Consider the following 13694-nt stretch of genomic DNA (forward strand, 5'->3'; position numbering starts at 1 on the left):
AGAGCACAGGGCAGGGAGCACAGGGCAGGGAGCAGGGAGCACAGGGCAGAAAGCAGGGAGCACGGGGCATAAATTAGGAAGCACGGGGCAGGGAGCACAGGGCAAAAAGCAGGGAGCACGGGGCATAAATTAGGAAGCACGGGGCAGGGAGCACAGGGCAGAAAGCAGAGAGTACGGGGCATAAAGCAGAGAGTACGGGGCATAAAGCAGAGAGTACGGGGCATAAAGCAGAGAGTACGGGGCAGGGAGCACAGGGCATAAAGCAGAGAGTACGGGGCATAAAGCAGAGAGTACGGGGCATAAAGCAGAGAGTACGGGGCATAAAGCAGAGAGTACGAGGCATAAAGCAGAGAGTACGGGGCATAAAGCAGAGAGTACGGGGCATAAAGCAGAGAGTACGGGGCATAAAGCAGAGAGTACGGGGCATAAAGCAGAGAGTACGGGGCATAAAGCAGAGAGTACGGGGCATAAAGCAGAGAGTACGGGGCATAAAGCAGAGAGTACGGGGCAGGGAGCACAGGGCATAAAGAAGAGAGTACGGGGCATAAAGCAGAGAGTACGGGGCATAAAGCAGAGAGTACGGGGCATAAAGCAGAGAGTACGAGGCATAAAGCAGAGAGTACGGGGCATAAAGCAGAGAGTACGAGGCATAAAGCAGAGAGTACGGGGCATAAAGCAGGGAGTACGGGGCATAAAGCAGAGAGTACGGGGCATAAAGCAGAGAGTACGGGGCATAAAGCAGAGAGTACGGGGCATAAAGCAGAGAGTACGGGGCATAAAGCAGAGAGTACGGGGCATAAAGCAGAGAGTACGGGGCATAAAGCAGAGAGTACGGGGCATAAAGCAGGGAGCACAGGGCAGAAAATGGAGCACAGGGCAGAAAGCAGGGAGCACGGGGAAGAAAGCAGGGAGCACCGGATAGAAAGCAGGGAGCACAGGATAGAAAGCAGGGAGCACAGGATAGAAAGCAGGGAGCACAGGATAGAAAGCAGGGAGCACAGGGCAGAAAGCAGGGAGCACAGGATAGAAAGCAGGGAGCACAGGATAGAAAGCAGGGAGCACAGGATAGAAAGCAGGGAGCACAGGATAGAAAGCAGGGAGCACAGGGCAGAAAGCAGGGAGCACAGGATAGAAAGCAGGGAGCACAGGATAGAAAGCAGGGAGCACAGGATAGAAAGCAGGGAGCACAGGATAGAAAGGCAGGGAGCACAGGATAGAAAGCAGGGAGCACAGGATAGAAAGCAGGGAGCACAGGATAGAAAGCAGGGAGCACAGGATAGAAAGGCAGGGAGCACAGGATAGAAAGCAGGGAGCACGGGGAAGAAAGCAGGGAGCACGGGGAAGAAAGCAGGGAGCACGGGGAAGAAAGCAGGGAGCACGGGGAAGAAAGCAGGGAGCACGGGGAAGAAAGCAGGGAGCACGGGGAAGAAAGCAGGGAGCACAGGATAGAAAGCAGGGAGCACAGGATAGAAAGCAGGGAGCACGGGGCAGGGAGCACGGGGCAGGGAGGAGTGATCAAACGGGATAACGTAATAAAGATGGGGTCCTGGTTACCAGCATGTTTGGGGTTGCTGTAAAATGCAATCGCTCAGCCACGTAACACGTTCCAGCAACTTTTGATACATCCCCTCCCCCCTGTGTTCGATATATATACAGCCCCTCAATATGTTTTCCATAGTGAAAACGACTAGTTCAGGGGGGGGGGGGGTCAACTCCAGTCCTCAAGAGCCACAAACAGGTCAGGTTGTTGGGATATTCCTGCTTCAGTACAGGTTTCTCAATCAGTGGCTCAGTCGAAGACTGTTTCACCTGTGCTGAAGCATGGATATCATGAGTACCTGATCTTATGGTTTCACAATACTATGTGATAACGATGAAAAAAGGGATTTATACAAAGAAGTATGGTTAGGTGAGCCTGTCCTGTTAATGCTCTGTTAGAGTGTTCCTGCTCTTACAGTCTTGCACTGAACCTTTTGCTGAATTGTTTAGAAGGGGCAAAGCCTGGAGTCATTTTCCTTAATAATAAAGGCAGTTATATAAAAACTGGGGGGTTGCAGGGAGAGGGGGGATGGGGGGGGTGCAGGGAGAGGGGGGATGGGGGGGTGCAGGGAGAGGGGGGGTTAGAGGGGGGGGGGTGTAGTGCTTCCTTATTTGATCAAAAGATCACTTCTTCTTTGACCCACAAGTAACTGCACAGCTGCTTATTTAACCTCTTCAGTGCCCTTATGCCGCCCATAATGAGGCCCACTACCGGGTTTCCCAGGGCCCAGGACTGGAGTCCTGGGTTGTGGAGCAGAGGGGGGAAGGGTTAGGGATTTAGGAGGTGGGGGGCAGCTGTTGTCAACCTGAGCCTCTCTGGGCCCATGCAGTGTGGAGATGGCTTCTCCTGTTCTCCCTCCCCCTCACCTCTCTCCCACCCACCCTCCCCTATACCTCCCTCTACCATCCTTTCCTTCACCATTACCCCCCCACCTCTATCTGCCGCACCCTCTCCATTCCTTCCCCTTCCACCGTCCCTCCTCACCCTCCCTTCTCCCTTACCTCTCTCCCGCATTCACCCTTCCTTCCCCCACCCTCCCCTCTCCCCCTGTCCCTCACCCCTGTCTGCACCCCTGCATAATGTTTAAGGTCTGTGAGATTTATGGCAGTTATCTAGGGCCGGTCACATTCACTGCACCCGCACTCCATCCGGGAGCTGACCACCACTATGGGAAGCCTACCCAAGCCTCCACGTGGTCATGGGTGGCACCCGCACTCCATCCGGGAGCTGACCACCACTATGGGAAATCTACCCAAGCCGCCACGTGGTCATGGGTGGCACCCGCACTCCATCCGGGAGCTGACCACCACTATGGGAAATCTACCCAAGCCTCCACGTGGTCATGGGTGGCACCCGCACTCCATCCGGGAGCTGACCACCACTATGGGAAATCTACCCAAGCCTCCACGTGGTCATGGGTGGCACCCGCACTCCATCCGGGAGCTGACCACCACTATGGGAAATCTACCCAAGCCGCCACGTGGTCATGGGTGGCACCCGCACTCCATCCGGGAGCTGACCACCACTATGGGAAATCTACCCAAGCCGCCACGTGGTCATGGGTGGCACCCGCACTCCATCCGGGAGCTGACCACCACTATGGGAAGCCTACCCAAGCCGCCACGTGGTCGTGGGTGGCTGCCACTTGGAGCTACTTTTCCAAAGGGACCAGATCAGAAGAAGAAGGGATTCGGGGGTTTCGCTTAATGCTCAATGCATTTAACATTACATTTTGTAAACATTTAGAACATCTGTAACAGATATCCCAATGATCTCGGCTTAATAATGAGTAGCCGCGTGAAACTATTGTATTTAGCTGGCTAAAGAAATTAGCAGCAGAAGGCTCCACAGCCCCAGTTATGACCGGTGGGTCACAGCCCCAGTTATGACCGGTGGGTCACAGCCCCAGTTATGACCGGTGGGTCACAGCCCCAGTTATGACCGGTGGGTCACAGCCCCAGTTATGACCGGTGGGTCACAGCCCCAGTTATGACCGGTGGGTCACAGCCCCAGTTATGACCGGTGGGTCACAGCCCCAGTTATGACCGGTGGGTCACAGCCCCAGTTATGACCGGTGGGTCACAGCCCCAGTTATGACCGGTGGGTCACAGCCCCAGTTATGACCGGTGGGTCACAGCCCCAGTTATGACCGGTGGGTCACAGCCCCAGTTATGACCGGTGGGTCACAGCCCCAGTTATGACCGGTGGGTCACAGCCCCAGTTATGACCGGTGGGTCACAGCCCCAGTTATGGCCGGTGGGTCACAGCCCCAGTTATGACCGGTGGGTCACAGCCCCAGTTATGACCGGTGGGTCACAGCCCCAGTTATGACCGGTGGGTCACAGCCCCAGTTATGACCGGTGGGTCACAGCCCCAGTTATGACCGGTGGGTCACAGCCCCAGTTATGACCGGTGGGTCACAGCCCCAGTTATGACCGGTGGGTCACAGCCCCAGTTATGACCGGTGGGTCACAGCCCCAGTTATGACCGGTGGGTCACAGCCCTAGTTATGACCGGTGGGTCACAGCCCCAGTTATGACCGGTGGGTCACAGCCCCAGTTATGGCCGGTGGGTCACAGCCCCAGTTATGACCGGTGGGTCACAGCCCCAGTTATGACCGGTGGGTCACAGCCCCAGTTATGACCGGTGGGTCGCAAGCTGCAGAGCCTGGTTTAAAGGTCCGAGGCACCCTTGGGGAGGCTGGAAGCAAAGGTGTCTTAGTATGTAATAACGTTGGCATTTTCGTCCTGTGTTATTTGTTTATAAAATGTTTTACCAGGAAGTAATACATTGAGAGTTACCTCTCGTTTTCAAGTATGTCCTGGGCACAGAGTTATAACAATACATGGTTACATTAAAGAACAGAGGTTATACAGTCAATTCACAGACATTTGATGGACAGAGAGAGTTGGAAAATTGGGTACAGGGGATAAAGTGCTTGTGAGTTTCAGATTGAAATAGAGCAGCTTTAACATCAGCGAACGGCAGCAAACGGCTCACACCCTTTAGCTGCTCTTCTGCTGTGCCAAAGCCTGTCCGCCTTTGGGGCGACGCACATGTACACTGAAGGGATTCAGATTGAATGTAGCTGCGAATTGAAAGTCCTTTGTCCTCTTGGCTCATTAACATTCCAGTGGGTGGGGTTTACGTTCCACATAGTACAAGCAAATGTTAACCCTTATATATATTGTTTTTGTTTAATATATGCAGCATTTGATCACCTTTAATGAAAACTAATTGAAATAAGCTGCCGATCGATCTATTCTTCCGAGATCGATCAGCAAAGATCCGGCGTCACAGGGTTAATTAAATGGCTGCCTTTCAGTTTCAATCAATCCTTCAGTCAGTGTAACTCAGCAGCTACAATGTAACCATATATTACTAAGGTAACATGGTGTATTGTTACAGCTTGCGGCGCAGCCACCGTCTCCTGCTGGGAACATCCTGATTGTGATGATTTGCTGACAAAGATCTTGCACTGCTTGGGAAGTGCGCTGAAACCTGCTACAGCAACCAAAGGATGCTTAGTGCAGTATATTAAATCTCATTACAAAATGGCATTAAGTTTAGATCATTTTTTTTATGTAGTTTTATCTATTACTGCAGAACTGATTTATTTAAAATAAAAACACATGTAGGATATTGAATCTTTTCATTTTAACCCTAAGGATGATGGAATAATAAGTCTAAGCGCTGTATAATATTTGGCAGAAACATGCATGAGGCATTAAAGTTCAGTGCTAGAAGCTCTATAGACCAGGTGTGCGCGAAGTGGGGGGCGCCCCCCTGGGAGATTATTCTGGGGGGGCGCGGACTTCTACCTTATCTTCGGCGACAAATCGCTATGGCAACGTGGTGGGGTCATGTGACATGCGTGTCGCTATAGCAACGCACATCAAATTACACGGGGGGGCACGAGCACAGGGGCTGGCCGGCAGGGGGGCGCAGCGCAGAACGTTTGCGTGCCCCTGCTATAGACAATAACAATAGTTTATTGTAACAATCAAATATGTTCAGTCTATAAAAAGACCCTTTTTTGGACAACGTTTAAAGATATGTTTATGTCGGCCTCATTCTCTCAGAAAACATTTCCGTTTTACTATAGAATTGTTGTCATTCTTGTTAATTAAAAGCCGGATTTGGTCCTGGAGAAAACTGGATTCTTTAGCAATTACGCTATTTTTTTATTGGACCATGAGAGGTTCTCTTGTTTAAGGCTTAGCTGGTGGCAAAGAACAAAAATGGAGGTAATTAAGAATATGCCTCCACAGACAGATCACTGGGGAGAGAGGGGATAGCTTGCTAACAGAATTCTAGTAGCTGATATATATCAATCAGTGAATCCTTAACACGCTTAGGCAGTGGGGAATGCCAGGGTTAGGAGAGACTCAGTAATAGCCTATTGGGGTTGAGTTACTTCCCTTGATACTGTTTGGCAGATAATACTATTAGGTCTATCACCGCTGTAGCAGTTATTTTATCCACATAATTGTCAGACAATTGCAAAAGACAGGAGGATTCTAGTTTTATTTAGTATTGTGTGCTGCGATAAATGTTGCTAGTTTCTATTAATGAATTGAATATTCATACATCAAAAGTATAATAGCTGTTACACCCAATAACCAGACGTTAGGGCAGTGGGTTCTAACCTTTTTGGGTAAAAAAACCCTAAGTGAAATTCTGAGGAACCCCCAACCCTCTCTAATAGCGCGCCTGAGATCAGATGCATTGTAAGGAACCCCAACCCTCTCTAGTAGCGCGTCTGAGATCAGATGCATGGTAAGGAACCCCAACCCTCTCTAATAGCGCGCCTGAGATCTGATGCATTGTAAGGAACCCCAACCCTCTCTAATAGCGCATCTGAGATCAGATACATTGTAAGGAACCCCGACCCTCTCTAATAGCGCATCTGAGATCAGATACATTGTAAGGAACCCTAACCGCGCACTTCACCGCTTGCACCCTAGCAACTAAACGTGCATGTCAAGTGCATGCGCAAAGCCGGGCGCGTCCGCACAGCAGCGAGGACTATATTCAACAATTTAGCTATTGACTGCCCATGAAGTCATTGAGTTTCAAGCACTAGCAAAATGTTTTTAATTTGAGACAGACAGTAATGATATATTACCTTTCCCAAAATTATAATACATTCACATACAATGGTATCTTTTTCATTTTAATTCTCCATGAACAGGTTTATCATTACTTCAGTTCCACAAAGAACCTTCCTTGGTATCTGGAATATATTTTAGTTAATGAGTGTGTTCCTGATTTCCTTATTATATATTAGTTTCATTTATTTTTAGTTGATTAAAATTAAGATTAATCTGCTTACTTGTATAAACATGAATACAATAGCGGATATGTTCCATATCCCTTGTGAGTTAACATTAGAATTGTTGGCATTCACTTTTTTTCAGAAGAAAGGTTCAAGGGGGTGAATAAGTAGAAGAATGGAGCTCTCACCGTGCCATCCTCAGCGCCAGTCCCTACTGGATGCCATCCACCGTTTCAACACGGCCACAACCATTATGGATGAGACCATCATGGTTCCGAGCATGCTGCAGGACATCACTCCAGAAGAGGAAGAACGTGAGGACCTTCCCAAGACCACACAAGTCGCTGAGCACAAGAACCTGTACGATTCTTACCTTCTGCTGAAATCTCTCAGGAATGACATGAAGTGGGGGATCCACCAGGAAAATGTATCTATACAAGAACACTGCTCTGAGAAAAATGAGGATGAGACAGGAGACCTGGTAGAAAAGTTTCAGCATCACCTAAGGGGACTTCTATCTGTCCTTACCAACCTGACCAAAAAGGCCAATCTTCTGACCAACTGTTACAAGAAGGAAATTGGGATTGGTGCCTCATATAATAGGCAGCATTCAAGGAGCGACTCTCATTGAGGGACGTGCCCATATATACACCGAACATGGAGCTAAGCACTTTGATATGCTATCAAACCTGAAACCGGGTTTCTTGTCACAATTCTCGTGTTGTTTTCCTTGTAGGATTTTTGGAGATATTGAGTGAAACATTGTATTCTCGTAACCCAACTGCAGAAAACGTTCTGCTTGACATATTGTGATGAAATGCAAAAGACGCCACTCAGCCAGTAAACACATTTGCAAATGTAACTTTTAAACAGAGAAGTCCTAATTTGGAGTTACTCTGGATAATTTGTTGCAGACTTTTCTGGCATTGATAGATACAGCCTCGCTATGTTAAAAAAAAATACTTTTATACAGTATTGGAGACATGAAAAAGAATGCATCTAAAGTTACTGGAAGATTGAAATGCATTGAGACTCGTTGTTAAGCGTTTGGGCTTCTGCTTCTTGGAAGAGCACAAACCTGTCCATTCGCCTTTTATCTTCACCTGGTGTTTTGGTGAGGAAGGGACACATGTTTGTCCTGCACATGAGTGGCATCGGTAAAACACCACCATGTCACAACTTCCAAAGACTAAACTCTGAGATATAAAATGGCATTGAATAGAAATGTGTTCGTTTTTATCAATTGACTCGACTGAAGCTTGTGAGACTAATAATGCTAAAAACAACCAGTGAAAGCTGAAGCCTGCATTCCGTTTACAATCCGGAAACCTCTCTGCAGATCCCTGAGTTTGTGAGAGAACTTCTCAATGTAGTCTTTATTTGCCAATTGACGCTTTACATGCCGGAAACTCTGCAGTGCCCCTCTTACTCGGGGGTCCTGTAATCGTTAGTAAAGTGAGTCCATGGCTCTGACCGCCCACTGATGTCTTGAATGGAAGGGGAGGTTCTGTTCCGATCACATTCCTAGGTCACCCAGAGCTGGTTGCCAGCTCCAATAGGAGCCAGCAAAAAGGCCGTGATGTTGAGTCAGCGTCATAAAGCCACCAGGATGCCTCTCAATATGATGTTGCCCCAACATCATGGTGCACTCAAAGTCTTAAGTGCATTCACCTGTGTGCAAATACATTGGTTTATCCTAGAACATGGTGTGCTTAGTGCACGGGTTGTCAACGCCAGTCCTCAAGGGCCACCAACAGGTCATGTTTTCAGGATATCCCTGCTTCAGCACAGGTCAAAGACTGAGACACTGATTGAGCCACCGGTGCTGAAGCAGGGATATCCTGAAAACATGACCTGTTGGTGGCCCTTGAGGACTGGAGTTGGCCACCGCCTGGGTTAGTGGCGCCTACCGCCACTCTTTGCAAATCCATTCTGTATGGCAGCGTATCGCATCCCCCCAACTGCGCACATTGAAAGCGTGACTTTCCCAAGGTTCCTGTCCGACAATAAGAATGGACAATAACATTGAGTAAGTGGGACGGCTGCTCAAGGAAACATGTAGAAGTTTATCGCACAGCACAGAGGAAGTCCATGAGCTGCCTGCACGATACGCCTAGCAACAGCTGTTTCCTAGTAGCTATGGTAATAGTTTTCTACTGAGGAAGCCAATTAAATGTGACCTTTCCCGATTGCTCCCATCCCATTGGCTGAACGCGCCCTGCCCTTTCCTTATCAGCTGTGGCCACACAAGTTCTAACTTGGCTTGTGTTCTCCTGCTGGTTTTTACTTCGTTAACCCCTTAATGTCTTGGGAATGCACTCGTAGCCTCGGTCCTCTTTCTATTGGGTGTGGTTGCAACACGATGACAACGCAAACCCATGTTAAACCAGCCCTATCAGTCTAACATCTGTTTCCTAATAGCTATTTACAATATGCCTCCAGTTCAGTTTCAGTGTCAGAGAGGGTTCTGCAACGCATTCTAGAGCTTTTAAAATGGGCACGCTATGCCTACAACCAGGCCCGGTGTGATGGCGGTTCCACCGGTGCAGTGGCACCGAGCCTTGCGTCACAGAGGCCCTGCGCTCTTCGCCACAACATTTAAACTGATTGCCAGGGGAGAGAGTGCGGGGCCTCTTTATGTGTCTCTCATCTTCTCTCCAGCGTCGTCTCCTGCATCTTCTCTCCAGTGTCTCCTCCTGCATCTTCTCTCCAGTGTCTCCTCCTGCATCTTCTCTCCAGCGTCTCCTCCTGCATCTTCTCTCCAGTGTCTCCTTCTGCATCTTCTCTCCAGTGTCTCCTCCTGCATCTTCTCTCCAGCGTCTCCTCCTGCATCTTCTCTCCAGTGTCTCCTCCTGCATCTTCTCTCCAGCGTCTCCTCCTGCATCTTCTCTCCAGTGTCTCCTCCTGCATCTTATCTCCAGTGTCTCCTCCTGCATCTTCTCTCCAGTGTCTCCTCCTGCATCTTCTCTCCAGTGTCTCCTCCTGCATCTTCTCTCCAGCGTCTCCTTCTGCATCTTCTCTCCAGCGTCTCCTCCTGCATCTTCTCTAAAGCGTCTCCTCCTGCATCTTCTCTCCAGCATCTCCTCCTGCATCTTCTCTCGAGTGTCTCCTCCTGCACCTTCTCTCCAGCATCTCCTCTTGCATCTTCTCTCCAGTGTCTCCTTCTGCACCTTCTCTCCAGCGTCTCCTCCTGCATCTTCTGATAGTGACAAGGTTGCAGAGGTGAGGAGATGCCGGAGAGAAGGTAAGAGGCCTCCCCGCTCTCCTTCGGCACTGAGCCTCGCAAGATTAGAAGCCAGCCCTGCCTACAACCAGTGGTCAAAGTGGCTTAAGAAAGTAGTGCTACTGTGTCTGACTGTAAAAAAAAGACTGATGCAATATTGACTTCTTTGAGAGCAGAAAGGGAGAGGCACTCCCTAAAATACATTCAGTTTTCTTTCAGTTGAAAGTGGAACCATTAGTCTTCTTATAACAAAGTAGTGGTAGTCTGGGGGTTGTAGGACCCTGTACCATCCGGCCTGGTACCATTACACGCTGACCACTGCCTATAACTCCTTCAAACTACCCTGGCTGATATAACGTTTATGGAAGTTTTATGTTTTCTACAGTGACTGCCACCTTCCCATGGGGGCTGAAAATAAGGTCGAGGGGGCTGAGGCCTCACCTGGATTTCATCCCGGAGGCGCTGCCTAGTTTTGCCGCTGCTGACTTGCAATGACATACCATGGTTGCCATTTGCCACCAAAGCTGAATGGCATCAGCGAGCAGTGTCCTGGATATGCCATGTGGAAGACAGTCACATGAATGGCACTGGCCTGATTCCCAAGACAGCTCCCACTTCAGCGACAAGCCCAAGACCTCAGGAGCATAGAACAGCTGTTTACCTGGATTTCTAATACAAAATAGGGGAAGGGGGAACGGATGGAGACCCTCGCATCAGCCTATTATATAAGGTGTAGAATATAATTCACAACGGTGCAAAAAGGGGGAGAGGAGAACAAGATTAATGCTGGAGAACAAGAACACCCTATTAACAGCACTCGTTGTGTATGATAATGTAATGGTGAGTTACTTAAAACATAATACTTTAAGTAACTCACCATTACATTATCATACACAACGAGTGCTGTTAATAGGGTGTTCTTGTTCTCCAGCATTTACCTGGATTTCTAGTTGTGAACCAATGAGGCTGTAGTTGCCTACAAGATGAGTCAAATTAGTGAGGTCTTTGTGAATAAATTGCATTTGAATGATTTTTAAGGATAATTAGTTGAAAGTCCTAGTAGCCGCATTAGTCCTGGAATAATTTCTAACTAATTGTAGGTCGTGATAGCTTTTACTGGACCGACATTAGAGTGTGTAAATCTTTACAATCCTCATCTGTTTCTTCTGCCAGTTACAATGGCAACAGAATGTTAACTGTTTAGAAGCATTTTTATGTTCTCTAACCCCCTCTGAGTCTGCACAGGCTCCACCTGGCTAATATAGGGTTAAGCCAGCTCCTGCATGTACACTCCAGTCTGCCCACGCATGCCCCCTCCCTGCCCCACCCTCTGCAGCTTAAAAGCCCTGTCCCCGCTGGAACATTCCCTGCTGTACAAACATGTATATGGAATACACGGATCCCCACTGCCCTCCGTGTGCCGGGAAGAAGTCCTCTCGCTGTCACTGAAGATATTAGTCCCAATCATTTGTACAGAGCTCACAGCTTCCCGACAGGGAGACGGCAACTTCACAGCATCGGTGTGTTCAAATTGTAATTACAAATAAAACACACCTAAAGTCAGCAGCATCGCATCCCCGACCTCGTATTCTAATAAGGCCGCGCTTATAGTGCCGGCGACGCGACGTCAGGCTGCGGTTTCTGGAAAAATCAAATTGAGATGACATCCAGCGATCGCGAGCAAGCCGTCGCGGCGGCAATGCATTTGTTTTGCTGCTGCGTCGCGACGCTATCGCCGGCACTGTAAGCGCAGCCGTAGTCATGGGTAATGGGGACACAGAAAAGGAACTGGACTCCGTTTTGATAATAACATGGGGGCAGGACACTGCGGGAGCCTGCTACATACTTTGCACTTTCTGTATCTTTTTAAGCCTAGCAGACTAGTTACGCGCCGCTCTGCGCAGTTTGCAGTTCCGTTACATCCCTTTGTATCTGTTCCTCTCCCACAGCAAAGCTTGGATTGTAAAACCCTCAGGGACCTTCTCACATTATTTCCACGTCTGTCTGTAGCACTTACCTGTTTAATGATTTTCTAACCTTTCACTTTGTACAGCGCTGAGTATGTGTTCAGAGAATACGGAATAAAAAAAACAATACTACCAAATCTGACCTGGCCAAGGTTTTTGGATCCGTAGCACATGCAAATAATGTTGAACACACGTGTTGTGTCCCATATACTATGCACCTTGGGTAACGCCTGTATAATTATATAACCACACCTAACATCCCTAGCGAGGGCAGGATAAGAAAGATACCTCGATACATTGACGCTAAGGAGAACGGTTGGATGAAAATGCTTCTCTAATACTGCAGCCCAAACTAGGACACTGATGTCCTTTGATACATCGCCCTGTTGGTAACTAACAATGTTGTGATGGTCAGTGGTGCCAAGTATCACCACACTTGGATCTCACAGATAGGACGTATCCCATCCAAGTCAGTACAGCTCAGTCTCGCCTCCAGCATCCGAAATCTCTCAGCACTGTCCTTGTCCCCTCTCTGAACACGCAGCCGCTAATCACAGCCCCAGGTCCCCCTCAAAAACAGAGCATGTAGCTGACAAGCCAGGGAAGTGCTCAGGGCCAGCGCCATTTAAAGAAGCAGTGACACCTAAAAATGTAACATTTAAAGCAGCCATACCCCCCCCCTTTTTTTTTTTTTGTTTAAAAATAGGATTGGAATTAGGAAAGTCCCCCAGAGCTGATCCGTATTATTTTCCGTTTAGGGGACCGCCAGTTCCTGAGATACTTCCCAGTGAGGTTACCATGATTGCATCTGACTCCGGGGGAAACAAAATGGCTGTCAAATTTTGGGCCAATAGGAAGCCACATTATCCGCAGTGGCGTCCTATTGGACGGCCATTTCAATTCCCTTTAGGGAAGTAATACTGGTAACTTCTCCGGTGACAATCTGGGGAACCAGGTGATCAAGTAGGAGGATCCCCCCGTTCTGAAAAAAAGGGGGAGGGAGAGGTCATGGGCCCTATCACAGCAGGGGCCCTACTGATATATCAGGTAGGGGACGTAGCGGGCATGAGGAGGGGGGAGAGGAGAGGAGAAGGAAAGTGAGGAGAGGAAAAGGGGGAGGGGAAAGGGATGGGAGAAGAGAGAAGGGGGGGAGGAGATAAAGGTGGGAGAATGAAGAAAGGGGGAGAGAGTTTGGGGGAATGGGAAGAGAAAGGAGAGAAGCAAAAGGAGGGGAGAGAGGGCGGTAAGAGAGAGGGAAGAATGGAGTGAGAATGGGGGGGGGAATGAATAATGGGGAAGACGGGGAGAGAGAGTTAGGGGGGAAGGGGAGAGGGAGAAGGAGGGGGGAGAGATGGGGAAGAATGGAGAGAGAAGGGGGGGGGAGGAGAGTGTCTTCGTCGGCCGTGCTGGCTGATAGCACACTACCCTTTATGCACCCAGCAGTGGATGTCCTTGCTGTCTAAGAACAAAGGTTATTCCGGATTAAGAAATAATGTTACATACCTATAGGAGGTGGTAAAAATGCATCAATCACCAGCTTTAACCCATTAAACATGTCATAGCCATTAGTATACTTTGGTCCTTGGAAGAATTACCCCTTTATGATAAGGCTTTTAGCTGTAAATATTGCATCAGCAGCAAACTGCGTATCTTAGGGCAGGGGTGCGCAAACTTCTTGATCTGCGC

The 13694-nt window shown here is 48.8% G+C and overlaps 1 protein-coding gene across 2 annotated transcripts; it reads left to right on the forward strand.

The window, feature by feature from the left end:
• The first annotated feature begins 5051 nt into the window (after positions 1-5051).
• LOC142481563 (mid1-interacting protein 1-B-like) lies at positions 5052-10880 on the forward strand. Of its 2 annotated transcripts, XR_012795840.1 has the most exons (3): positions 5052-5072; positions 6961-8960; positions 10427-10880. XR_012795840.1 is itself a non-coding variant. In XM_075582944.1 (2 exons), the coding sequence occupies exon 2, from the start codon at positions 6994-6996 to the stop codon at positions 7447-7449; it is 456 nt and encodes a 151-aa protein (XP_075439059.1). In that variant the 5' UTR covers positions 5052-5072; positions 6961-6993; the 3' UTR covers positions 7450-10880. The 2 variants fall into 2 exon arrangements, 1 of the variants encoding a protein (XP_075439059.1); XM_075582944.1 differs by having other exon boundaries at positions 6961-10880.
• The last annotated feature ends 2814 nt before the right edge of the window (positions 10881-13694 follow it).

Source organism: Ascaphus truei, unplaced genomic scaffold, assembly GCF_040206685.1.
Source record: "Ascaphus truei isolate aAscTru1 unplaced genomic scaffold, aAscTru1.hap1 HAP1_SCAFFOLD_2798, whole genome shotgun sequence".
In the NCBI taxonomy this organism is placed as follows: Eukaryota; Metazoa; Chordata; class Amphibia; order Anura; family Ascaphidae; genus Ascaphus; species Ascaphus truei.